General features: G+C 47.6%; 1 protein-coding gene across 6 annotated transcripts in view; it reads left to right on the plus strand.

Moving 5' to 3' along the window:
- VGLL4 (vestigial-like family member 4) overlaps positions 1-27710 on the plus strand; it is a 147430-nt gene that overhangs the window by 107698 nt on the left and 12022 nt on the right. For 5 of the 6 annotated variants that reach the window (XM_005870054.2, XM_005870053.2, XM_005870055.2 and 2 more), the window contains one exon: positions 58-247. In XM_005870054.2, the coding sequence (XP_005870116.1) occupies positions 58-247 (190 nt within the window). Of the gene's footprint in view, positions 1-57; positions 248-16877; positions 16971-27710 lie in introns of those variants that run through there. The other variant, XM_014542746.1, reaches the window with a different exon arrangement.

Raw genomic sequence — 27710 nt, forward strand, 5'->3', positions numbered from 1 at the left:
GGGGCTGAGGTAGAGACATTTCTCCTGCTTGGTGACTACATCTTTTCTCTTGCGTAGGTGAAGCTGCTCTCCGGGGAGAACCCAGGATGCAGACCATCCCTGTGGCATCTGCCCTCACCAGTCACCGCACAGGCCCCCCACCCATCAGCCCCAGCAAGAGGAAGTTCGGCATGGAACCAGGGGACGACGACCTGGACTGTGAAAATGACCATGCTTCCAAGATAAGCCGCATCTTCAACCCCCATCTGTAAGTTCCCTCGTTCTGAAGTGTGGGCATTCTGGTTCAGGCTTGTGCACGCAATGCCAGGGCCGCATTTCTCTTGCAACTCTGTGTCGATGGTGAAGGATGAATAATGCTCATCTGCCAGGAGGGGGTAGTAAACCAATTTTAATAACTCACGGAGAGACATCTCATTTCCCTCTGGCTTATGTGTCTGACCGTTCGTGTGTTTTCCCCGTGGATGTTAAGGAAGTTATTGCTTCTTGGGGTGGTTGTCTAAAAATGTTGCCCCTTCTTGCCTGTACGACTACTGATGGTTGTTCGGAGAGTCTGTCTTTGGTGAATGTTTTCATGTGCCAGGGACATGGGAGGAAAAGTTAGCACCGGAGCAGAATGGGACAGTTAAGAAGTATTAATTCTCACCTTACGTGTTCACGGTGTACACTTGAAATCTCCCCCAAGTGGGAAGGATGGCTTGTCGTGTTTGTGGGAAAGTGCTGTGTATCCCATGTGATGCGGGAGCCTGTTGTAGCCCTTACAGTCTTGGGGCCGGGAGGGCTGGGTGCTGGTCCTCCATCTGCCACCAGCACTCTCTTCGATCACAGCGTGTGTTGCTACCACTCTCTGGGCCTTGGTTTCCTTATTTATGACAAGAAAGGGTTGAAATGAAAGCTCCCTGAACCTGAGCAACATTTACCAGGTTTTTATTTGGAAAACAGCTTGCATTTCCGTGCGCTGTCCTCCGGCTTCCCCTTGCGCTCTCCTCTATCCGTGCTTGCCTTGAAAAGAAGCGGGGTGCTCTTCCACATGTTTTCTGCCTGGAAAGTCTGCTCTGGCCATTGGGTAGCCAGTCAGTGCCATCAGAGTTGGGGGTCTTGGCAGAGGCGGGAGGTAGCTCTGGTTATTGGAAGGAGCCTCTCTGTGTATCCAGGTGAAAGGTTCTCCTGCTTTCCCTCTTCCCACGGACGAGTTAATGCTTTGTAATTATTCAGGATGCTCAGTTTCCCTGGTTCTGATATCCGAGGATGCTGCTGTTTCTGGCAAGAACATGAGGCTCAGAGAGTTCCCGTTTCCTCATTGGAGGAGGAGACCTTGCGCAGTTAGGTGGCCGATAACGCCAGCAGCCCTCTGCTGCCTCAGCGCCAGCAGTTCTCGGCATTCCACGCATTCCAGCCGCCTGGATTGTTGTGTGCAGTCATAAGACCCACTGACAGAGGTATTTATCCTCCAATAAATCACCGTAGTGTGAGAGGCTGAGCCTGCAGTCTGGAGCCCTGGAATTTGCTACAATCAGGAAGGAATCCAGCAACGAGGCACTGCAAAACAATGAGCTCTCTCGCAAACCCGCTGGCTTATAATGTAGGTCCCGGGCACAGCTATTTGGAGTTTATTCTTTTGTTACTAGGAATGTCTTCTCTCATATACCCTCCTCCCCAAACCCAAATAAGGAGGGAGGAGACGGCCCTGAAATAGTATGTTTTAGGATCACACATGCCTTAGTTTAAATCCTAATCTGACACTTACCAGCTGTGAGGCCTTGGACAATCACTTAATATATCTGGGCCCAATATCCTTCTTTGTAAGGTGGCAATGATAATAGTTTGTGTATAGAGCTACTGTGAGCGTTGGAGTTAAAATTTGTAAGGCGTTTGGCACAGTATCATACTCAGTTGATGTAGCTGTTACTTTTATTAACAAGTCCATTGTTTAGGTACTGGTACTGATGATGGAGAATAAGAATACCATTATGGTGAATTTAACGTGTGAGAGTGCTCCGTCTTAATAAGAAACTCGGTTCCAATCCCAGCTTTCTCTTTCAGCGGGAGTAATCATAGTTCCTTCCATAGGTTGTTTGTGAGTGCTTAGTGCAGTGCCTGGCAGGTGGTGAGCACTCAGCTTCAGTTGTTATTGACACCATTAGAATATTACAGCATTTAGAAAACAATTTTGTAATTCCTTGGGTGGTTACAATATGTCCTTGAAGTACAGGCCTATGATGACGTTATAAATGAAGTGTAAATAATAAAAAATAGAATTGCTAGATTTCATGTGCAACTCACAGTGGACGTCATCAGGCAAAGTCTTACGATAATAGAAACAGACGCGCCCGCCCCCACCCCCCCACCCCAAACTCCCTGGCCCTAAGAAGGAAACATGATCTGTGCGTGGTCAGTCCCTTCTGGTGTCACTTGTTCACCATGTGGTAGTTATTCACTTCGGTGACATTACCAGTATTTCGACTTGTGTTTTCTAAGAGCTGAGTGACAGGCGAATTGAAAAGATTGCCGCATCTCTCTCTCTTGATGTTGCATAGTACTTAGGAAGTCCTGTTGTTTGACTTGATGAAATGTTTACTATTGGAGGGATAGCACGTTCCCTCCTTTTTATTTACGGTCTAGGATGTTTTCAATAATAAATTACAGATTCATGTTTATTTGGAAAAGAATGGTGTAGTATATTTGTTTAAGGAGATTACAAAGTGATCTTTGCTCTTTATCTTCTTAAACGTATTTGGCTACTTTATCGCTAAAGAAATCAGTCTGGAGGAAGGAGTGTTGTTGAGAAGCAGTTGTGGCAGCGAGCTGCAAGGGTCTAAAGATGCGTGCTTTGGCTGCGTTTCATTATAACCATCACGTTGGAGAGATTGAGTGGCTCTGAGCCAGAGTCGGAAGCTACAGAGAGTATGATTACATTTCATCTGATCTGACTTGGGGAGGAGGAGAGAGAAGAGAGGTTTCCTTAGTTTTTCTCTAGAACTTGGATATTGAGAATTTCTGGACTCTGGTTCCAGCCCTTTATAAACCTGGGTCCTTGGCACTCTTTTTAAGCCCCTGACTGGAATTGAACCTGCGGCCCTTCAGTTGGAAGGCCGGCACTCTGTCCACTGAGCCAAACCAGCTAGGGCAGTGATGGCGAACCTATGACACGTGTGTCAGAGGTGACACGTGAACTCATTTTTTTGGTTGATTTTTCTTTGTTAAATGGCATTTAAATATATAAAATAAATATCAAAAATATAAATCTTTGTTTTCCTATGGTTGCAAATATCAAAAAATTTCTATATGTGACACGGCACCAGAGTTAAGTTAGGGTTTTTCAAAATGCTGACACGCCGAGCTCAAAAGGTTCGCCATCACTGAGCTAGGGCTTGGCACTCTTTTCTTGTTGATATGATTTGGGTGACCCGGAGAAATATATTTTAGGTGTTTTTTTTTTTTCTAAGAAAACTGTTAAGAACACGAATGTCCTTTTTTGGACGTTGAAAATTACTCTGTCTGCTACTTAGAAAGTGGGGTAAGGTACGAGACCGGGTGGTGGTGGTGGAGAGGCAGGTGGAGGTGGAGTTCTTCTCAGGGAACTGTCAGGAGGTAAATTTTTTTCTGTGAGCTTGATATTCAAGTGTGTTTGGTAAGGAAGAGCTCTCCTTTTCTCCTGTCTGTCTGTTTTTCATTTAGACTCATGGATTCCTACTTTACTCAGAGAGTTGTCGTTGTCCTTGATTTGGCAAGTAAGAGTCCCTTTAACTGGCTTTTGTGTGCTTGTTACCTCTCTCTCTCTCTCTCTCTCTCTCTCTCATTTTTTTTTTGAGCACTTTCTTATTTTCTGGCAAACAAGATGCTCATCTTGTAAGCCACCTTCCTCAGCCATGGCGCCAGCCATTTCTCCAGGGCCCCCTGTTCCTTCTAGTGGGGATAGTATTTAGAAGCCGAGATCTGGGTGCGAGGTGTTCTTGTGGTGTCGCTGCCTATAGGCTTGGGTTGTCTAATGGTAGCCACTAGCTGCATGTGGCAACTTACTTTTACCATGAAATGAAATAGACTTTTCAGTTCCTCAGTTGCACTAGCCACATTTCAAGCTCAGCAGCCATGTGTGGCTGGTGGCACCATATTGGACAGTGCACACGAGGGCACTTCTTTTAGGGGGAAGAGCTAGGAGAAGATGAGTTCATGTTAACGGTCCAATGCGAAGCCAGTTTCACGGGGTTCTTCCCCATCCTCCCCATTCACATTTGTATCTCCCTGGTTCCCAACAACATAAACACATTCACTTCTTGTTCAGCCCTACGGTGCACAGAAAGTAGTTTCAGAATTGCTATGGTCATACCACTTTGAAAGACTAACCTACCGAGAAGAATTCAAGGTTTGTTGGCAGTTCTTTTTTCCCCTGTGCAGAGGGAAAGTGGTCAGAATACCAACTTCAAAAGGTACTTCTCCTCCCCACCTCTCAGTGTTGTTACGTTCATTAACATATATATGGGTTCTTTAGTTTCTGTTTCCATGCAGACATTTTCATCCTTATTGTTGATTTCATTTCAGTTTTTGAGTATGTAAAACATGCTTCTAAAAGTCAAAATTGTGTTTTGCAGTATATGTAAGTCATTATGCTTGTATACCCTTAAACTTACATGGTACTTCATTTACAGCTCCATAAACCTGGGGGGGAAAGTCAAAACTGTATTAAAAAGTACTTGTTTTTGCCCCTGTAGGTGATTACCTTTGTTGTTGTTGTTGTTGTTGTTGTTAAAGTAAGCAGATACATGAGTGATTTCTTAGTTCCCCTTCTTTCTTACACTTTGTATACTTGTTTGAGCTTCGGTGTTTTCATTCACCAACATGCTGTGGAAATCTTTTCCCGCCAGTTCCTCACCCTTGTTCACAGCTGCACAGCTCTCCACTGCGTGCATGGGCCAGTCAGTGCCCCTTGTTTGGACATTTCCGCAATCCCCATATTGTATCACCCTAATATTGCAGTGCATAATCTGGTGCATTTGTAGTATCTTGTGTTTTTGTAATACAGAAAAAGCTCTCGAAGGCTAACATTGATGTATATAATAGCATGCTGAATTCACGTTGATTTTGAGATTTTCTGAGGCTGCGTGGCTGGTAGGACCTAGGAGGAGTTGTGTACTGAAGAGTACAGTCTAAGGTGACTTTGGGAAATGAAGCAGTTTTCAACTTTGTGTGTGCGTGCACGTTTGGAGCAGGGCTGGGTGATTGCACTGTTCACTCAGTCACCTGTCAAAGGACGGGAATCCATATTGAGTGCTTAACTATGTACTGGCTCTGTACCAGACACTAATTGTATTATGTCATTTAACCTGCACAGTACAGGTGTCCCTTTAAGATGTGTGTAAAGCTCTGTTTACAGAAGCAGAAATTGAGAGGATAATGTGTCCAAAGTGGTGGAGCTGGGATTAACCCGACTGTGTGTGGCACCCAAATCAAGGATCATTTGATTGTGCCATGGCTGTGGCTGACCTGATACAGGGTTGCGTGCACATAAAGACGGACGTCATATATTTAGCATGCCACTTGGCCATTCGAAGGGCCCACGCATGGCACAGGTGTTGACTTGAATTGCACCCGCTATCCAGAGAATGTGCTCTTCGAGCTCAGGTTCCAGTTGGAGGAGGCATCGTCTTTTTGATCACTGGTGTCCATTTGCAGAGTAGTTGCCCCTGACCCCAGAACAGGGCAAAACCCATACGCTCCCACTGGGGTCAGCGCCGTGGTCACGGGCCTTGTGCGGTAACCAGCTGCTGAAGGAGGAAGGGCCCAGGGAAAGAAAACATTGCCTCCTCTCTCTGGTGGTGCTCCTTTGAAATGCCGCCCTGGTGTGGAACGTGTCCATTGTTGTTGTCTTTGCTTCTGTGGCCATTCCTTTGAAGTTTTTTTTCTCAAATCCCACGAAGCCAACTCTTTATCCTTGAGTGCATTATCCAATCTTGGGGGCTTCTGTTTCCCTTGCTCCTCCTCTCACACGTCTTTCTTCCTCTTTCTTCTTTGCTGCCTTCATCCCTTCACCCCTAATTTTAGTCCTCCCCCCGCCCCCCTTGGCCCTAGTCACTTCACTCTTCCCTCCATAAGGCTGAATAGAAAAAGAGGGAAAACATACAAACTCAAAACTGGTTTTGTATAAATGTTCGCTAGTGTCTGTAGTCCGTGGTATCCCTGATGATAATATTTGATAACCCCTGGCAACATTGTCACACTCCCTTTGGTGACTCTCTGTTTATTATGTCTCTTCAGTACCTTTGGTTTGGACGTATATGGACATACTTACCAAGAGACTACTTATTCTGCAAACTCCATGGAAGTGGAGGGAGCAATTCCTCATTTCAAATTGAAACTAGACTCAGAGGAAATTGAAAAGCTGCCATTATTTTAGTACCTTGACTCAACAAGGGGCTCTGTAAGGTAAACAGTAATACATCTTTGTAGATGGAGCTGTGTTACTGTTGTGTTCATGTCTACATAAGCCCTCGAGCAGGTGAACTTTTCAGCACTGAGAATGGTGATGGGTCAGGATCCTGGGATCCAGGGAATCATGGCAGCCATTGTTTCAAAATGTCACTAATAATAGCGACTATTTATTGAGCCTTAGTGTGTATCAAGCCTGTGCAGATGCTTCACGGGCATGATCTCGTCATATCCTCACAACCCTGTGATGTGGATACTGTTGTTAGCCCTCTTTTACAGATGGCAAAACTGAGGCTCAGAGTGGTTCTGTAACTTGTTCAAGGTCACACAGCTAGCTAGCTAGTAGGTACCAGAGCCAGGAATCGAAACCCAGGCTGGCTGTGCCTAGAGCCAGCGCTCTCAGCAACCTCGTTACATTTACATCAATAGCATATGTATCCAGATGCCATGAATCATTTGATATAGGTCCTTAACTAAGCCTTACCGTTTTGGATGACCTGCTATTTAAGCACTCTCAAAACACTTTTGCTTTGGAGGTGAGAGGTGGGGGGACATGAGTTGGTGAAGGCCGTCAGTAATAAAGGTGCTGTGCAGGTGAGAGCCTCCCAGCGCGGTGAGGGTTCCCTTCAGAGATGGTGGAAGGAGGAGCTGTTGTTCCGTTTCCCCAGAAGAAGCTGGACAGGGTGTCTGTACAGGCAAGAGCCCTGCAGGAACAAACAAGGGCTTCCTTTCGGCTCAGGAAAGGGCTTTTTAAAATGTTTCAGTTCTTGTTGAAAATATCTGACCCAATTTTAAGTTAGTGGCACAATAGTAACATTCGTGTAAAAGACTCAAACTGGAGTGTTTTAAACTCCCCCCTCCCCGCCCCCGCCCCTTTCCAGATTTCATAAATCAAACACTCTTGAAATAGAATCCCTCAGACTGTGTGCTTTCTCTTTTTCTCCCACATCCTTCCTGGCGTCATCCAAACTTGGGCAGTTTTCGCCCTGACATTCTCTATTCTTCTCTACTTGCACACACGATCTTACAAGTACTCCCACCAGGATATTTTAAGAGGATATTTTAGAGCCTGAATTTTAGTGCTCCTAAATAACTAACTCATAAACTGATGTATTGTTAAATAGGGATTTAGTGTATAGCCGGTATGTGTGTTTACTTAAAAACATGAACGAGAAGGGAGCCTGGGTCTTTAGTAAAGGGAGGTGTGATCTAAGCACGGCTTCGTGTGAGGGTGACTCTGCCCCTCTCGCTCCCGCTGGGGCTGAGGGTCGGCCCGGACAGGATGGAAATGAAGCTGGCTTCTCCTGTGACGTGACAGGCGCATCTGTGTGTGACATGCACGTGTCTTGCTAGGGAAGTGTGGTACCTTTAAGTGAAGGTCACAGGCCTACCTGTGTGGGTTTCTTGTTTGTCGGGCTGGAGGCATTTTCTCATTTTCACAGTTGAGCCGAAAACAAAGGCCTCCTTATCCGAGCAGGGAGCTGTGCTCCCGAGAGCTGACATCAGCCTTTTCCCAGCAGGCATCACTGCTGCCTTAAGAGTCTTTGCCGAGCGCTGGAAAGGCAGATAACCATCCTGCTACTGGCATTTTTCCGGCCAAATAACACAGAGTGAAGAAATGCCAAGAGTGCCAAGCGTCCAAGAAGATGAACAAAAGGGACTGTCGTCCTTTGTCTATTCTTGTTCCCACTGGGGACCTCCGTGGCGCTCATCTCATGTCACAAAGGTTATAAAAGAGCCTTGAACACGCAGGAGTGAAAGAACATTTGGGATATGTCAGAGCTTTCATTACCATGCGAAAGGTCACTCTAAAACGACACACTAGCATCTAAAAAAGGAGTGTTTTGAGATTTATGGATTAGGTCAAAGGTGTTTGTTCAAAAGTTGAGGAAACAGAACAGCCCGGGCCCCCCTCCCGCCCGGATTCTCTGAGCACCGGCTCTTCTCAGAGCCCTGTTTTCACGAAGATGCTTCTGCGCTGGGAGCACGCATGGCGGCTATTTTTATACACAGTGAGAGGATTAATCTTGGTGTTGCTTGATGACCATGCAGGCCTCTGAGCAGTGCAGAGCCGGCCTGTCCTGAACGTCTACGACATGCTGTCACTTTAGTAGATTTGACTGAGGACCAGACGGGAATGCTGAGGTGTGTGTGTGTGTGTGTGTGTGTGTGTGTGTGTGTGTGTGTGTGTGTTGGGGGCGCTTTTATTTTCCACTGGGATCTTGTTTGTAAATCAGTCATTTGCCTGTGCTACATGCAGCTGGAACAGAATGAGGGAGTTTACAAGCCCTGTGTTCTATGTCTAGTGTTGTTTTTATTTAATAAATGCCAGCACTTGGTCTCTATCTTCTTTGCTAAATCGCTGGGCGCGCGCGCGCGCACACACACACACACATATTCATTTTTCTCCCTTCCTCTCCTCCCCCCTCTTCATTTTGAAATTTCTTCACAGATTGCCTCTACAGCATAATTAGAGAACTTAATGTTGCAGTAATAATGTTCTGGGTCTGGCAGTAGCTAGAAACCTTGCCAAACAAAGGATCTGAATTCTGGATCCAAGCCCTCAGAGCCCCGACAGAGGAGAAACGTGCTACAGAACAGAAGGATAAGTTCTCCACCACACTCTCCTCTGACTTATCTTACCTCTTGCCTTCCCTTCCTTGAAGAGACCTCAGAAATACAAGTAATGGCTCCACATAGCTACCAGCTTCAGAAAGTGGGTCAAAGCCAGGTGGAAGAAACAAACCCGCTCTTACGAGGTCGGGTCGCTGCAGAAGCAAGTGGGAGAGCCGGAATCTCTCTGCTTCCCTAACTTTGCTCCTGCCCTGGAGCCCATCGAGGCATGGCTGTGGGGTTTTCTGACTCTCGGGGGTGAGTTCCTTTGGTCACACGTGACACCCTCAGGGATTCAAAGCGCCGCTGCCTGCAGATTGTGTCAGCACACGCTCGCCTCAGATGTTTGAAGGAAGAAGCGTGTCCTCTGGCCAACGTTTGGGAAGGACCTGAGCGGATCTCCCGGGGCTGCCTGTGCACGGAAGCACCGGTTAACGCTGGGTTCTCAGCTGTAACTGGCCAGGCAGTGCTTTGTCCCTGTGTCATGAGACCTATTGGGACTAATCCAGGGAGCATACCACCCGACGAAATGAACATCTTACTTGATTTCAAAATCCTGTTATCAACGTTCAGACTCACAAAGCCTGGTGCTGCACAGTTAACTATTGTAATGAAATTATTGTATACTTTCTTGACTTGGGATTGTTGGGCGCCATCTTTCATGCCTGGGGCTTTCAGGGAATTCACTGAGGCCAGAGAAGTGGTGGAAGCTGAAGGCCCTGCCTTCCCTTGACCTTAAGCCCTCACATTCCAGCTCTACTTCTCTCCTTCCCTCTGAGCTGGTTCTGGAGAGATCACCTCCACTTCCATGTCGACTCTCCTGTCCAGTGCTGTGATCCCTGCCAGCAATTGGATTGAAACTTCTCTCCTTCATTCACTTGTGACCTGCTGATCTCCAGATCCGGGGAAACCTGCAGTCCCTTACCCTGTTTGACCTCCGCTTCCTTCTAAGTCTCGTCTCTCCTGGGTCCCATGGCTCCTTACTTGCTTCCATTCTCCAGAGTTCGGTCCTCACTGTGCAGACCCTTCCAATGAAGTGACACCCCAGCTCATGGCTTGAATGACACTACAGGTGGATGATCCCCAAATCTTGACGTCCAGCCAAAACCTAATCTTCACACCAGAGAGCCGCCTGCCTTGTAGGCGTTGTGTGTGGACCGCCAGCTCAGTGCTGCCCCAGTGGGTTTGATTTTAGTGACTCCTTCCTCCTCCCAGCATTTCCCACATCTGTCCTCCATCTTCATGAGGGGACAGCTGACTTTCCAGTTGCCTGGAAGTTACCTCCTTCCTCCTTCTGTCTCATCTCCCAGATCTAATCCATTGCCACACCTTGGGGAGTCAGTCTGTTAAGTGTTTTCAAATATATTTTTGTTTATTTCAGAGAGGAAGGAAGAGGGGGAGAGAGAGAGAAACATCAGTGATGAGAGAGAATCATTGATTGGCTGCCTCCTGCACGCCCCCTACTGGGGATTGAGCCCGCAACCTGGGCATGGGCCCTGACCAGAATGGAACCTGGGACCCGTAAGTCTGTAGGCCGACGCTCTATCCACTGAGCCAAACCGGCCAGGGTTGTTAAGTGTTTTCCACATAGGACCTGGCCCAGGCCATACTTTGGACCCCCATTTCCAAAGCAGCGCCCTCCATACTGGTCTTGGCACTTCAGTGTTGGAAGTATTTTCTGAAGTCTTACTCTGTGCTTGGAATTCTCCCGGGGCTCCAAGTCAGCTCCCGGAAACACTGGACAGACCCCGTCCACGGAGTCTCTGCCCCTCAGTGAGCTCTGCCTCGCGATGGGAGCCCGCGCGCCCGCACTCCTGTCCTCATGCACGTTCCTTGCCTCCTCCTCTTGACAAATGGCGGTTCCTTCTGCTTCGAGACGAACACTTCTTTGTGTAAGATGATGACACTTTGGTGTAATCACATGCCCATCTGTCTCTCTCCCCTTTCCCAGACTGCACGTTCCTCCAGGCCATGAGCTGAGTCTTACTCATGTCTGTCCCACTTACTCCCAGCACAGTACAGTGCCCGACACCTTCTAGATGCTGAGTAAATGCTTGAACGAAAAAGGAGTCACTATGAGATCACTGTCAAAACACTCTTCCCTTTGGGAAAGAATTCCTTTCAAGTAAATAGGCAATTAAACCTGAGTGGCACCACGTCTTGTGCTTCCATTTTTACCTTACAGCCTTGATGTCTAGTTCGGAACAGAGAGAGTCCCACCACCACTACCTCCACTGCCTGCCTTCCCCACACAGGACAGTGCACACCCCTGGTACCTGGGCAGATGCAGAGTTTACAGTCTGAGTCACTAGCCCAGCTGTGATGCTTTTTTTGGATCAGATGATCCTATCCCAGTGTTGACTCTGAGTTACAAGCCTTCAGATTTTTTTGGTATGAATGAAATGGGTTTTTTCCACTCCTCTGTTTATATTTCTTCTTATGCATCTTGCTCCAGTCTTGGTGTGAACATAGGTAAGGTTTATGGAAATGAGAAATTCAGTTCAGTGGGGTGCTCCTCACAGAGAGATGGCCATTGGGTGGAAAGCCACCCAAAGAATAGATCTGTTCATACTAGAAAAGCAAACAGATCTCTGCCCAAGTGTTTACTACTTCTGGTGTTTTTCAAATCTCCCTAAAAAGTTCTCATAGCCAAAGTGTTTTCCAACTATTTTCGAATAGAGTCGTCGTGTTTATTTTATTTGTGTGTGATAACTCTGGGCGTGCATTGCTAATAGCCCTAGTTCCCGTACGTTGGTGATGACACTGCATCATTTTGTGGTAGGCTGAGCAAATTAAGTGATTGAAACACAGACATCCTCAAGGGCTAACCGTGTATCTTGGGAATGGAGACGTTGTTGAAAGCAGGTATTTCTTGAGAGCCTGTTTGGAGGACAGGGCAAAGTCTGTTGTTGGGCCACGGCTCTGGCTGCTCTTTGATTACAATATAAAATTCAAGTTCTTTAAGGGTGCCCTTCTAGGACTTTGGTGATCTGTCCCGAACTCCCTTCCCCAGGATTATTGCTCAGTAGTAGGTCATCTCCTTGGACTGTCAGTTGTCTAAAGACTCCTTACCCATGGTTAAATCTAAAAATAATTTATTTAAATTTCTGTTACTATATGCCTTTCGGTAAGCTACACAGAGTGTGAGAAACAGCTCTCACAATTCAGTGTGGGTTGTTTAACTAACCTACCTCTTGACTTTGATTTGAGGCTGATATTTGAAACCAACGTTGTCATTGCCCATGGCATCTCATGTGTGTGGCATGCTCCTCTCCACCACACAGGTTCCTCTTCACATCCCTTGTCAGCTTTTTTGAAGACTCTTCAAGGTCTCCCAGCATCCCACATCACCTCTACTGTAAGTGAGACCATTCTAGACATTCCGTCCAGATTTGGCGATAATACGATTCGAATCCTTCTCTCCCTCCGCCGCCCTCCCAACTTTTTATTTTGGAAAAAGTTCAGACCTACAGAAACATTGAACTAATATAATGAGCAGAGTAATATATCCTTACTAGAATCCCCTGTTGCTAATATTCTGCCATATTTGCTTTTTCTTTCTTTTATGTGTTTTGTAGACAATGATATGATCTAATATACGATATATTCAGCAATGCCCTTTATAGGTGTTTTCTTTTAAATTCAGGATTCAGTTACAAAGCACACATTGGGTTGGGTTGTCGTGTCTTTTAGAGATCTTTAATCTAGAATAGTTATTCCCATTTTGTGGGGGTGGGTGAGTGGTGGTAAGGGGAGCAGGGACCCACACAGACTGCCCTGGAGTGTCAGCCAGTCGGACCAATGGTGGGGAGAGTGTCTGTCAACCCTGGGAGGGATGACGTTGTCTCTGATGAATAAATGAAGTGTTCAGGATATGTGTGCGGTTATTGTGTGGTGGGAAGTGTGAGTTTGGGAACAGAAACAAGGGAAAGCGGGGGAAGTCATGTTGAAAAAAGAGGCGAAGGGTTTGGATGACAAGATGGTTGAGATCTAGGGAACCAATTAAAATTTTCATGTCTGCTCTAAGATAATTTAAGTCACCTTTTCATACATTTTTATTACTGCGCCCAAGGCTCATTTCTGTTTCTAGCCAACAATTCTAACAGTTTCACTTTAAAAAAAACACAAAAAACAACAACCCACACACAGTATTTTCACTTACTCATGGTATAGTGGAGCCCCATACCTTGTTCCTTTTCTCCCTAAATCTACAAACCCCAATAAAACCCTAGTAGATTGCGTTTTTGTAAGATCCCTAGTTTCTTACTTAGAAATAACTCATTTGAAGCTCAGGTGAAGTCTGACTGTGAGAACTGGTGGCGTGTGTGTGTGTGTGCGTGTGTGTGTGTATGTGTGTGCGTGCGTGCGTGTGTGTGTGTGTATGTATGTGTGTATGTGTGTGTGTGTGCGCGCGTGTGTGTGTGCGCGTGTGTGTGTGCGTGCGCGCGTGTGTGTGTGTGCGTGCGCGCGTGTGTGTGTATGTGTGTGTGTGTTGTCTTCTAATTTTTAGCGGCACATGTAATATCTAACAAAAACAGTTTCAGAATTTTTAAGACTTGATGTTAGTAACTTTTTTAGGGCGCGGTGAGTGGAGATGGGTATACAGTTGACCCTTAAATGACACGGGTTTGAACTGCATGGGCCCACTTACACACAGATTGTTTTCAATAAATGGATTGGGAAATTTATTTGGAGACTTGTGACAATTTGGAAAAACTTGCAGATGCACCACATAGCTTAGAAATACTGAAAAAATTTAAGAAAAAGGTATGTCACGAATGCATAAACTACATGTACATGTTTTCTCTTACGATTTTCTTAATAACATTTTCTTTCTTTGAGTTCACCACATTGTAAGAATACAGTATGTAATACATACAACCTACAAAATGTTATTGGTGGTTGATGTTATTGGTAAGGTTTCTGGTCAGCAGTAAGCTATTAGTCAAGTTTTGGGGGAAGTCAAAAATGTTACAGGATTTCTACATTTGGTGAGGGGAGCTCAGTGCTCCTAACCCTACGTTAGTTACTCAAGGGTCAGCTGTATATGTAGGCCCTAGAAAGGTGACGTTGGTCCTCGTGGTCAGTGAGGGCGACAGTTGGAGGGGTTGGCGGTGGGGTCTCCCAGCTGAGCATCTTGCCCGGTACTGGGCGAGGGCAGGCAGCTGGAGCAGGAGCAGGCCTTGGGGAGCGTGTCACAGGAGCATAGAACTCTTCCCACCTCCCGTTGCTCAGGTTCTCAGGGCCACCTTGTTTATTTCCTTTTTCAGGGATTGGTTGTTCAACTCTTCATTTCCAAGAAATGTAGCACAGTATCCTTCCCATAAATTCGCCCATATTTTTATTCATAAGCTAGCCAGCCTTGTTTTATGTTGCTTGTAACCAAAGGAACTTGTTAACAAATGCAGATGTTTGGTTTGTTTCTATGTTTCGCTGTCATTTGCAGAATTTCTAGGGCTTTCTCTGTATTTCCGTCCTTGTTCATACCTCATTTTCCCATGTTCCTGGAAGTGGAATTCCTGAGTCAGAGGGCACCCATTTGTGCTTTCTGCCACTTGGTATCTAGTAGGTTTACTGATTCACATTCCCACCAGCCACTGTAAGCACGTGCCCCTCCCCCTACATCATCAAAAAGGTGGCTGTTATCATGTGTGTTTAATCTTTGCAAGTTTTATAGGAGAATCATTGTGTGATAACTTGCCTTTCCCCCCCTTTCTGCTAGTAGGGAACTTGAGCGATCTTTTCATACTTATTGGCCATTTGGGTTTCTTCTTTTGTGACTGTTTATATCTCTTCCTAAAAAACAAAAAATATGGTGTTCCATCTTCTTTCTATTAATATGTTACCACCGTACGTGTTAAGGATCCTCTCTCAGATGTTAGGAAAATAACCAGTTTCCTAATTTGTTATTTGCTTTTCAATTTTACTATGCTTTTGAGATACAGATTTTTAAAAATTTGGCATTGGTTAAATCATCCAATCTTTTCTTTAAAGGAAAAGGCTTCTTAAGTGTGCTGGAAGGGACCGGAGGTGTCGGCTAGGAGCTTGTGACACATATCTAGGCTGTGTGTTGATGGCAGGATGACCGTATGTGCTTACTGCATGTTTGCTGTGGAATGAAGAGAACGCATTGTTTGTATCTTCATGAGTTCATTTACCCATCATTTCCTGAGTGCCTGCTTGGTTGGTGGCATGGGGGGATGTGGGTGTGTGCGAAGGAGTCAGCCCTGAGCAGTGGTCGGCAAACTCATTAGTCAACAGAGCCAAATATCAACAGTACAACGATTGAAATTTCTTTTGAGAGCCAAATTTTTTAAAACTTAAACTATATAGGTAGGTACATTGTTATTAACTTAATTAGGGTACTCCTAAGGCTTAGGAAGAGCCACACTCAAGGGACCAAAGAGCCGCATGTGGCTCGCGAGCCACAGTTTGCCGACCACAGGCCCTGAGGAAGTTTCTGGGGTTGGCCCTCGGAAGGCTGTGGCCACAGTCCCCGTGAGAACAGGGGCCCTGCCGCCTCCACAGGAAAACAATAGGATTGCAGCTGGCCTTTCCTGCCTTGTCTGCTTTCTCTCCCCCCTCCCACTCAGGGACATGGTTGTTTCACTATCACGCTGAGCACGGTGAGTGGTCAGAAAGCTTTGGGTATTTGTTTTAATAGTCTCTTGTTGGGTACTGTAAGCAAGCTGTGAAATCAAAAGTTGAAATTCTGTTTTTATTTAACCATTTTGCCAGATGTTTCCTGTGGTTTGACAGATGTGCCATTTACTCGAAAGCTACACTCCTGAGATTGCGAGTGTTATGGACACTGTTGCTATAGACAGTGATTCCGTCCGGGCAGGGTTTGGACAACTTTCACATCATTTTTGGTTTGAAAACGTGTTTTCCCCCAGAATAGAAATGCTTGTCTCCATAATCTTCTCAGTTACAATTCTGATCTCTGGTTTATAAAGACTGTGACCGGTTGATCAGAGTTTATTTCAGGAAACACCGCTGGGCCTCGGTGGGTGTTACTTTCTGAAAGCACCTGGACTCAGGTACATAATAGGTTTTATTTGCAAAACTCCTCTGGTTGAAAAGGACTCAGCAGCAGGCCGTGAAACGTCAATTTAATCAGATGGGATGGAGAATCTGACGGATGCTTCACTTCTGTGGGCTGGTTGATGCTGGGAAGCGGTTAAGGAAGCTGCAGACTCGGCGTTTTCTTGCGCCCACCTTCAGCCCACCACGCCAAACCAAGGGTCGCTGTGGTACCTTGCCTTCCCTAGCCCTGCAGTCAGCATTTTCTGCAGCCCAAGAGTCCAAACAGAAAAGCGCCTCTCATCCAGGATTCTGCTGGTGGGAGGAAAGCAGCAGGAAGTTGCTCCCTACAAAACACAAGGGAGACTGTAGTTGTGGCTGCAGCGGAGGAAAAAGAGGGATTTTTGACATTCCTTCTGCAGGGGCCGGTGGCGAGGGTGCCGCGGAGTTCCATGCATTGTTCCGGCAGAGCTGGCTGCCTTCCCCAGCAGCCTGCCTCTCAGGTGTTTTGTTTAGCCTTAATTTTGGAGTTTTATAAAAGCCTGATGTTATGCAAGATGGAGAAACAAAGAAAGGGGAAATCACATACTATAATTCTGACAGCAGACCTATTTTCTCACAAAATGGAACTGTAATGATGCGTGTAACGTTTTTTGGCAAGTCACCCTCTGTAAATAAACCCTCCCAGGAGTTGCTAACCTATCCCAGGACCCAGAGGAAACTTCTCCTGCAGCCCGGGGCGGGCAGGCCCCTTACCTTGCACGGCTCCCTCCGGCCGGGGACTTTTATTCTGACAGGCGTCCCGCCTCTCCAGTTTTGTGCCTGGGACTGCTTGCCAAGTTTGTGAGGCCCAAGGCTTTCTTGTGGGAGGACGCTGGGCTGTCTTCATGCTCTTTGGCAATGATTAAAGTGAGGTTAGTACCAAAAACCCTTTCATTTTATTCCCTTATCCTTGCTTTTTCAAACCAGATGGCAACCCTGTATTTTCAGCTGTAATTAATTTAAACTGTGAGGCAGCAAGTGCTGGGAGAGGTAGAGTTGATTTTGCTCACAAGGGACAGCAGTGATTTTCCCCTCTCATCCCTCACCCCGCGCCGAATGGCACCTCATCCCAATCAGATCCCACGTCAGGTACAGGTTCTTCCGAGAGGGGACTGCACGGAGAGAGGGGGCTGTGCACGGGGCTGCAGGCTGGCCGCCAATGGCCCGTGTGAGCTGGTAGGGTTCACGCACACTGGTAATTGTTTCCTTAATGGGCTGAGAGTAACCAAGTTTCAGGTGATGGCTGACATGTGATTGCCAGGCTGGGCTATCATGTGACCACCTCTAGACAATGGCGCCTGGCTTGAGTGGTTGCTGATTTGGGGAGTAGAGGGTGCTTTTTCTTCCCACTGAGTTTAGCTGCCAGGATCCCCTCCAGAAGAGGGTATGTTTTAGGTTTAGCATTTATTCTTAAAGAAAATTACAAGGGGAATAAAAGCACTTGGCCACAATTGCAGTCTAGAGGTTTTGACCTCAGCTATTTGACCACTTCCCTCCATGGAAATTTTACTTGAGTCCCTCTTCTGAGTTGTCTGAGCGCACAAGATCCATTAGACGCCGAGAGATCCTTCACATTTAATAGAAAATGAGTGCTTTTGTTTAATCTCTCGGGAACTTGTAAAGTGACTCCGCAGAGCAGCCACCCCTCCCGCCCTTTTCCTCCCCTCCTTGCTCTGCAGTGAAGCTGAGAGTAAAACGGAGAGCCAAGTAACGGACCACGGGAGCCATGTCTCACCTGCCTGCACAGATCGGTACGGCAGGCTTTCAGTCCCTCATCTGAAAAACACGTTTTCTGGGCAGCACAGAGGAGTTGCAGATTGAAGATCTGCTGGCGATAATATATGTGCAAAGCACTTTGTGTAAAACCGTCCGCTAATGTTATACGAATGGTAGTTATTACTTACATATTATTAACATTAGCCGTCCTTGATGACTCGAAGTAATTTTTAAAGGCCCATGGTGAGAAATGAGAACCACAAGTATGTGTGCAGCTTGTGAGTCTCCACCACGCTCACTGTTGATTGCCGCCTCATTGACCGTGTGCCTGTGTTTGCCGAATGTAGTGAACTGGCGATGGGTGCGTTTTGTTTATTTAACTTTTATGTCAAATGTTTACATTGTTCACGAACATTTCTCTCATGAGCCGCTTGGGCTGTGTTTACAAAGACTTGCATTTTGTTGTTGTTGTGGGTCAGACCCAACCTTTCGGAAACCTCTTATTTCTCGCTAGTAGAGAGGGACAAACATCTTGCAAACGGCACCCTGCTCCAACCTGCTTTACCACCACTGATGTGTCAACACATCTAAGGACTAAAAAGTAAGCATAGAATTACCGTATGACCCAGCAAGTCTGGTTATGGGTATAGATACCCAAAAGAATGGACAGCAGGGTCTCAAAGAGATACTTGTACACCCCCGTTCATAGCAGCATCATTCACAGAAGCCAAAGGGTGGAAGCAGCCCAGGTGTCCATCACTACATCCAGATACACACCATGTGGTTGGTACACACAGTGCACTATTCCTCGGCCTCTAAGAAGGAACAACGCTCCGGCCCGAGCTGTAGCATGGATAAACTGCCAGGGTGTGGTGATAAGTGAAGGACAAATCGTGTATGATTGCACTTTGTGAGGGGTCAGATGCATAGAAAGAGAAAGTAGGATGGTGGTTGCCAGGGGCTAGGGGAGGGGAAACAGGAGTTAGAAGGTTGTACAACAGTGTGAATGTATTTAATGCTGCCGAACTGTACACTTAAAAATGACTAAAATGATGAATTTTATGTTTATTGTACCACTGTAAATTAAAATACCTTCTTAGGACTAATGATTAACTTTATTTAGTTCAGCTGACAAACAATAATGAGTCTATTACCCAAAAGAATGGAAAGCAGGGTTTAGCCTTTGTGGTCCATCCTCAAGCTGGGAGGAAGTGAGCAGCTTGGAGGACAGAAGTTCCTCTCTCCCAGGATGTGATATTTGGTGCCTAATAATGCAGTCACAGGGTGATGACTCTTGGGGGCGGTAATTTTAATTTAAAGGGTAGTTAGGATTCACCATCACCATTTGGTTTTGGAAGACCTTGCTCATGAAAAGGAAAGTGTGTGTCATTGGGAGTGTTGGGGGATGGTCGTTCTGGATTTTCTAAAGGCATTATTAGAATTGCCCAACTCAAGAGTTTGGGGTGGGGGGCGGGGAAATTCCATTTCAGTGTTGAGTGGAATCCCCGGGTTCCTTTTCTCCCTCATTTTCAGGGTTCCAAGTTTTGGACTAAACATGATTTTAATAGTCAGGGGCCACTTCGATGTTAGAGATATTACAGTGAAGCTAAGCAGACAGCTTAGGGAAAGCCAGTTCTGAGTCCTATGAAGAATTTGAAAATGAGAATAATTGTAAAGAAATGGATTTTATAACTCAGAGAAAAATGAAGTAGGCCATCAGCATTATTGTTTTTTTTAGGTCCCTTGGAACTTTGCTTTAGGAATAGAAATTGATTAGTAATTTGTGTCAGTTGTTGATATGTTAGGAGCTTTTTTGACCACCTGGGGGTCCTTGAAATAGTCTTTAATTCAAATCAGCGCCTATTATGTAATCTAAGTAAAGAAAAAAATGCCTTAGCCACCTTTTCCACTAGTGCAGTGGTTCTCAACCTTCTGGCCCTTTAAATACAGTTCCTCATGTTGTGACCTCCAACCATAAAATTATTTTCGTTGCTACTCCATAACTGTAATTTTGCTACTGTTAAGAATCCTAATGTAAATATCTGATACGCTGGATAGTCTTAGGCGACCCCTGTGAAAGGGTCGTTCGACCGCCAAAGGGGTCTCGACCCACAGGTTGAGAACCGCTGCACTAGTGTTTGGAAAGATGGGGTTCAGCTCAGAGGAAAGTAGTGCACTACATGATTTCCTCCCGGATGGAAGGCCCTTTAATAACAATGTTATAATTAATAATTACAGAAGTTAATTTAATATTAAGTGATAGCTATTTTAAAAAATATTTGGCAGATGCCTCGATATCTTTTATTAGATGGCCATTTAACCATTTTATATACTCAATACTATACTCACAAACTTTTTAGTATAATTATCACTTAACTCAATAATTTAATTTTGCCTGCCAAGTTTCTGATGCTAGTCAGGGTAGGTGGGCAGTTTTAAAAGGAAAACTGGCTTTCTAATTTTTGTTTAGTGTTGAATAAATGTACTGAGTTAGAGGTTATCCTCTAATATCAACAAGTCCACAAAACAATTTGGTTATCACCCCCATGGTGGTGGTGCGGGGCGGTGCCTGCTTGCCCTCAGGTATAGAAATGGGATTGTGTCTGGTGCCTGCAGGGAGGGGGGAGGGGAAGAAGTGAGGGAGGAGGGAATTGCAACACAGTAAATAGCACAGGAAGGAAATTTGATAGTTTGTCTCCGATATGCATGCATGTGTGATGCAGATATATGCAGTAACTCATCTATATCTCCAGCTAGTACGGGGGTCACAGATATAGTGGAATTAAAAGAAAAAAGCTGAGCAGGGGGATCTCAGGTGGCCACACCTACTGTGTGACAGGCTGCAGAAGTCACTGTTGGCATCTCGAAGGGTGCTGTGGATGGTGGGGTCACAGTTGACTGCAGGTCCTGGAATAATCCTGATTTCGAATGTTCTATTCCGATTATTTTAGTGTTTGCTTGTTAGACCTATGCCCTGGTTTTTGGTTCAGAAATAAGCTACCATAAATGGAAGGGAGTGATCTTTTCTTGTGTGCGCTGTTCTTTACATTGCATCTGGAGATGAATATTAATTTGGAGACCACGAGGAGGTGGGTGACAGGACGGGGTGGGGGGTCTGGTGTTGGGCTTATTTGGAGGGATTCTCGTTTGGTGAAGAGAATTCTGGGCCTGGCAGAGCTGACGTAGAAGCAGTTGGCTAGTAGTTGGAAGAAGAAATGGATTTCATTGAGATTTTCCCAAAGGACTGCACTTTGAACCAAGAATCCTACAGGAAAGCAGGTTTCATTCATTATGAGGAAGAACTTTTATGGAAGGTTCAATAGTTGAGTGAATTGCTTAGGGAGGAAGTAAATGCCGTGTGTGTAGCATCCGAGGGGCTCTGCAATCCCGCGTCCCTCCCCTTTATTCACCACCATTTCACCAGGAAACCCTCTTCCTGTGAGGAGGACAAAGCACCCAACCTTGACGGTTTTACAATGTTTTCCAGCAATTTGCTGCGAAATGTGGAGTAAAAGCTAAGAGTGAGCCGCCAAAAGCACTGGAATGGAATTATGAAAGTTGGCTCGGCAGCAAACCAGAAGAATGCAGCGGAAATGACGACTGGGGGGTGCACGGCTGGGTGGTTCCTCGGCCACCCCTCGGCCACCCCTCGGCCAGGTGCTTTGGGTTGGTTCAGACATAAAGTGGTTCCTGTGTGCCAGGCACCACGGCGGACCCTGACTATGGAAACGTCTGGGCAGTGCACTGTGGGGAGCATCCCCTTCCCTGGTTTGCTTCACTCCAGGCCTGTCTGGAAAGCAACGCCCCTTCTTTCCGAGTCTCGGGCTGGTTGGTGGGCGATTGAGGAAGGGAGTGAGTTCCATCGTGTGCTTCCTGAGCAGCGGGCTCCACACTTAGCTAGCACAAGGAAGCCTTCACCAGTGGATCTTAGAATCAGATTGAGGGCGTGTGTGGGGGGGGATGGGGGGCAGCAGGAAGAACTGAGCTTCTGGTCACCCCAGCAAAGCTGGTGCAGACACTGCATTTAAAAGCTGGCTCCGGACGGCGGGCGGTCTCATTGGGCAAATCCCTCGCTTCCGTCCTTCCTCATCCCAGGTGTATCAAGTGGTCCTTAAAGGATAGCCAAGCTGAGTGTCGCCATGTTGGTATGTCTGTTGTGCAGAGAAGGTCCCTGCCCACCTCAGACATTGTAGCTGAGTTACAGAAGGAAGATGCCATGTTTCCATCCCTCCTCTGGTGCAGCGACTCTCGTTAATGCCCGAAGTATGATGGTGGTTGTATTTGTTACATCACTTATTGAGAGGATACATAGTGACAAAAATGACCACACATTTAGTAGCAGTAGGAATTTTAAATTAACTTGTATTTGATGAGTCTCAGCAACATCTCCATTCATGTGAAGACTCTGAGTGGACGCATGTGGGCGTGCGGTGTGTGGTGCACACGGGGGAGCCCACTGCCTTCGTGGTCGCAGGTGCTACCGTGGGGCAGACGGGATGCTTTTCCAACCCTGTTCTCAGGGTTGACCTCGTTTCTCAGACTTTACTTTTTCCTCTTGTCTCAGCTAATGATGGAAAACATGTGCAGACAGTTGTAGTCAAAGAAAACTGGTTAGACAAATTTTTTTTTTTTTACTTAGAGTTGAGCAATGCAGAAATGTGAGTCTCCCCGCAGCGTGTAGGAGCTCTGCTCTGCTCTGAGGCTGACACTGCGGGCGGGTCTTGCTCCTGGCTAGGCGGCCGGCGGGAAGCCCTGCTCTCCCGAGGAAATACCATGTCTGGATGCCGGGATGCGGGCACTGCACTCACGCGGCCCTGGGGACTCTCCCTTTACACATCCTCCCAGCAGCCCCGGTTGCCTGGCCTTTAGGCCCACGGTGAGGGGAAGGGGGAGGTAAGGGATCCCAGCAGATGGCAGGCAGTTACTCCAGGAATGACCCTCGGTAACCAAGGGAGGAAACCGGCACAGAAAGGAGCCGCCCGCGGAGGCCTGTTCCGGCAGCCGCCGCTTCACAAGGCAAATAGTGCAGGTGGTAAGGACCCCGAGGCTCCGAGACGGGAAAGGATATGTTGTTTCAGGCGAGTTGCTAACTAAAATCGTGTCACAGCGCCCTATCTCCCAGGCTCACGTTTGGGTTACCTAGAGCTTTGCCTGAGTGCCCACCTGTGGCTCCCGATGGCGGGCCGGGGCTCCTGGGCGCCCCGGGTTCCTCGAGCACATCCGCGCGGTGATCGCGCTGGAGGAAAGCGGAGACCCCTCCCCCTGGAGCTCCTTCAGCACATCACACAGCACGCTGGTTAGGGCCGAACTGCAGGACGGACGAGGGAGGTGAGGTTTCTCAAGGCTGGAGGCTGCGTGGACTATGCTACGTCAGGGCCACTCACTCTGGAGAGCGCGTTCATTGGAAACCCTTGACTCAGTTACAGAGAAGAGGCCACATAACCCATGCGATTCCTCTTACTGTCCTGTCTTGTCGATTCGCCCTCCAGCCCCGCAGAAATGTGCTGCTTCTGAAACCATTGCAGGCAATTTCGGCAGAAGAGGAAGGGCTGGCATGATTTGAGGCCCCAACCCCATCACCTACCAGCCACGTGACTGTGGGCCGAGTGTCTGGGTCCCTTTCCCTCCATGCACCACGGGAATGGTGGCGGGCACTTCCGAGGTTTGGCCCAAGCACTGAATGAATGCGGTGGTCAGTACTCACAGTTGGGCTGTGGTCTCGGGTGTTTGTTATCAATGGGCCCACGGCTGCAGGAATAATAATAAAAAATCTGCCCATTCATTCATTCATTCATTCACTCATGCATCCAAAATGTTCTTGAGTCAAAGGTTTTGGAGGATAACTTGGCCGACAAGCTGCTTCCTTCTTGTGTGTAGGGAGCGGTGGGATGCCTTTTCCTGGCTTCCAGCGTCTGATTGGCAGGCCAGGCCTCACACACTGGTCTCGACTCCTGTTGTCTTCCCTGGGTGTGTAACTGTGCCTCACCATGGCAGGCTTGCACCCCTGAGGGCCAGTGGGTCTTAGGGACCTTGTTGAAAAATGTCCAGAAGAAACTTGAAACAGTTTGGGGGAGTGCGGCAGGATTAATACAAATACGGTAGAAAAAATATGGGTGTGGACAATATCCAACAATGTATACAGCAATGGGGTTTAAAAAAAAAAAAAAGGCCGTGGAAATTGTTTAGTTTTCTAGGGCTCCCATGACCAGGCACCACAGTGTGAGTGGTTTAAACAGGAAGGTGTTGTCTCTCAGCTCGGGGGCTGGGGCCTGGATCAGGGTGTCAGCAGGTTGGTTCCCTCTGGGGGCTGAGGGAAGGCTCTGCTCTGGCCTCGCCTTCTGGTGGCCTCAGGCCTTCCTTGGCTTAACGATAGCATCCTCCCCGAGTCCTCACATCCTCTTTCCTCTGCACATGCCTGTCCCTCTGTCCAAACGTCTGCTCTTCATAAGGACACCGATCCTATTGGAGGAGGGTCTACCCGAATGACCTCATCTTCACCTGATTATCTGCAGTGACTCTGTTTACCAATAAGATCCCATTTGCAGGCAGGAAGTTAGGACTTCAACATCTTTGGGGGGACATAGTTCAACCCATAACAAGTTAAAGGTAATTCAGAGAAGAAAGTAGAATGGCGGACACATGTGTGAACAGATCCTCAGCCATGCTGGTAACTTCTGGGTAACTACCCAAGAGGCATTCAGAAACCTTGCAGCAGGCACAGGAGACGGGCACAGGGATATAAACATGGAGCTATGTACAGTGAGGAGGACCCAGAGACTGTCCAAATATCTCACTGGGGGGGGGTGTAAATAAATTGTGGGGTGCTCATATGAAGGAATACTGTACAGCAGCAAAGTAGGATGGACAAACTAGATCTCTAGTCAGATCATGGGCAGGGCCCCAACACCAGGTGAGGGGGGGGAAGCATGGTTGTAAAGCAATACATACAGTGTGATACCGTGGGTTTAAAATGTGCTACGTGTTATTTATAGATATATTTACATAGAGGAAGAATATCCCCAAATACTGGACAGCAGGTGCACCTGGGGGTGAGGGGAGGGAGAAGGGGCAGTGGCTGTCTCCGCCCTGTTCTGCTTTGATCACAGCCGGTCTTTCCTTTAGGAGGAAAGAGAAGGTCTGAAGCAGACAGGATAGTGCGGTTTCACTTCTCAGCTCTGGGTGGTAGGTACATAGGTCTTTGTAGTTTTCTCAACTTCTCTCTTGAGAGGGGAAGGAGCAAAAGAAAGGCTTTGGAATCAGTCACATAAATTAGAATCCTTTTACTTCAGATAAGTTACTCAACCTCTCGGAACCTCAGTTTACTCATCTATGAAATGGGGGTGAAGATACGTGTTCTGCATTCTTCTTTTGGACACTGCTTTCTGAGGGCAATATTGCAGTGGTATATGCTTTTCTCACCAGGACTGCAGGTCATGTCACGTGTTTGAGCAAATGAGGTGTTGCTTAGTTCCATGTGGCTGATTTTTTTGAAATCTGAGTTAGCAGGAAGGGGTGCTGCCTTTGCTGGGCGTTAATGGGGGGCATCTGATGTGGGGGGATAGCTGTGGCAACAGTGTTTGCCAGTGGCCGTGGCCTTCACACTCAGGTTGGGTTCCCCTGAGCCTTTGCTGGTGGCAGGGTGTGAGGTGTGACTGTTTTCTGGATTATTTGAGATTAAGCCATGATAGTTGTCTTACCCAACACCGTCTTTCTCTGCCCTTAAGGAAAGGCAGTCTCTTCCCCTTTTCACTGCTGACCCTGGGTGGCTCTGTGTCTTTGGGACACATGGATGCAAGTGCTTCCCAACTGCCTCCTGCCCGTGACACGCAGCCTGCCATTTCCCAGCACCTCCACATGCAGTCGGCATCTGTGCTCAGGGCTGCCCCCCCCCCCCCCCCCCCCCCCCCCCGCGAGTGGGTACTGAGCAGGGATGAGACTGGGCCAGGGTGCCTTGGAGACAAACCAAGAACCTTCTGGGTTGGCCAAGCAGCAGTGAAGTGTCCTGCTCACAAGGAGAAGGAAGGGGGTGATGTGTGCATCCCATGAGTATGAAGGTTGGACAAGCTGGGGGACACCGAGAAGTGGGCGGAGGAAAACAAAAGCTGGAGAAGGTAGTTAAGGGGGGCGGGGGAAACAGCTCACTACCACTGATGCCCAATGCTTAACTGTTCCCTGAACACTGCTTTTTCAGAAAAAGAAGTCTTTCCAGCTGGGAATTTCCTCTGAAATGTCCTCAATTCCCTTTTCATTCACCACAGAGGCTGTTAACTGGGCTCAGCATAGTACCTGTACTTCAGTAATTCACATATTCAAGGAATAGTTGTGAAGACCCCAGCTGTGTGCTCAGTTTTGTGCCCGGCACTGGGGAGGGACAGAGCTTGCAGACCTGGGCCTCCAGGGTGTCTGGTCCAGCTGGGGCGGCTGGACTGCCCCTGGGGACAGCTCCACGGAGCTGGCTGATGAAGACAGTAAGGCGACACAGCTCACTGGGGGTGTGCCTTGGGGGCTGGTGCCTTCACAGACACATCCAGGGTCCTCACCGTTAACTATCCCTGCAGTCTGGGGGGTCAGGAAGGCCTCCCGGAAGCTTGGGGGTGATTCAGAGCTGTCGTAGGGCCTGAGGTGAGAACGGCTGAATGGCAGGTGACATCCTGCCTCCATCTGGATCTGAGGCTAAGTGTTCATTTTCTGCACCTTGGTCCTCTTTTCTGTAAACCTGGGCAGGGCACCCACCTGATGCACATCATGAACCTGAGGACTCTCTACGTAGTGGCCATGGGGATGCTTTTTATTTTTAACTAGAGGCCCGGTGCACTCGTGCTCAGGTAGAGTCCCTAGGCCTGGCCGGCGCTCAGGGCCGATCGGGCCCTTCCAGCTGCAGGCCGGGGCCTTCCTTCGTTCCGGTCCCTAGGCCTGGCCCTTCCAGCTGCAGGCCGGGGCCTTCCTTCGTTCCGCGCCGCCCCTTAGTGGTCAGCGCACGTCATAGCGAGCGATCTAACTCGTGGTCTCCTGGTCGAACTCCTAAGGGGACACTTTGCATATTAGCCTTTCATACATAGAGATTTTAAAAATTGTTACTATTTTAAATTGTGGTAAAGTATGACATGTTAGCCATTTTCAGCCACACTTCAGTGGCATTAAGTATATTCTCTGAGGGACTTCCTAAAAATTAAAGGTGCTTTAAGAACTTTGATATTATCAGTGTTGGACTGAAGGTTTGTGACTCTCCTGAGGTTCCCAACAGGTAGATGCTGTGCAGGGAATGCCGTGGGGGGAGGAAGGGGGCCTGGGTGGGTTGGAGGGAGGACTGTCATGGCTGTGACCGCCCAGGGCCCCTGCTCCCAGACCTTCGTTCATCGCTGCCAGGCGTGGTCTGGGGTCGGGCAGGACCACTGTCATCTCATGGGTGTTCTGCGCATCCGGGGACTGGTGTGGGGCTGGACTGGCCCCTGCTTCGTCCTGAGACTGCCAGGTGCCTGCCGCATGAGACCCACGGGATCCCAGAATATTTCCTTGAAAGCACTAAGTAAAACCTCTCCTATGCATACCCTCCCCTGTCGGACAAATTCAGATTCACGTTGGTTTGGCTAATAGCCGTCCATAGTTAATGGAGTCCACTAAGGCCCGAGCATGTTGACGCTGTAATACCTTCCCGTGGGTTTCCTTTAGACCCAGAGCTCCGGAGTGTAAGGGTGGGAATCTCATCCTCATGAGGGTCCAGTGGGTGCAGCAAACTTCATGTGGTGGAGCCTTTCAGCTTCACGCGTGGGCCCTGGCTGACTTTCCCCAGACACTGTAGACACGTCTGCTTCCTCAGCTCCGAGCGGTAGCCTGTGGCTGCATTCCCTGGAGCACTCTGTCATGGAGGGAAGGGCAGTGGGGTTTTCTTTCTTCCC

The sequence above is a fragment of the Myotis brandtii genome, unplaced genomic scaffold (assembly GCF_000412655.1).
Source record: "Myotis brandtii unplaced genomic scaffold, ASM41265v1 scaffold312, whole genome shotgun sequence".
In the NCBI taxonomy this organism is placed as follows: Eukaryota; Metazoa; Chordata; class Mammalia; order Chiroptera; family Vespertilionidae; genus Myotis; species Myotis brandtii.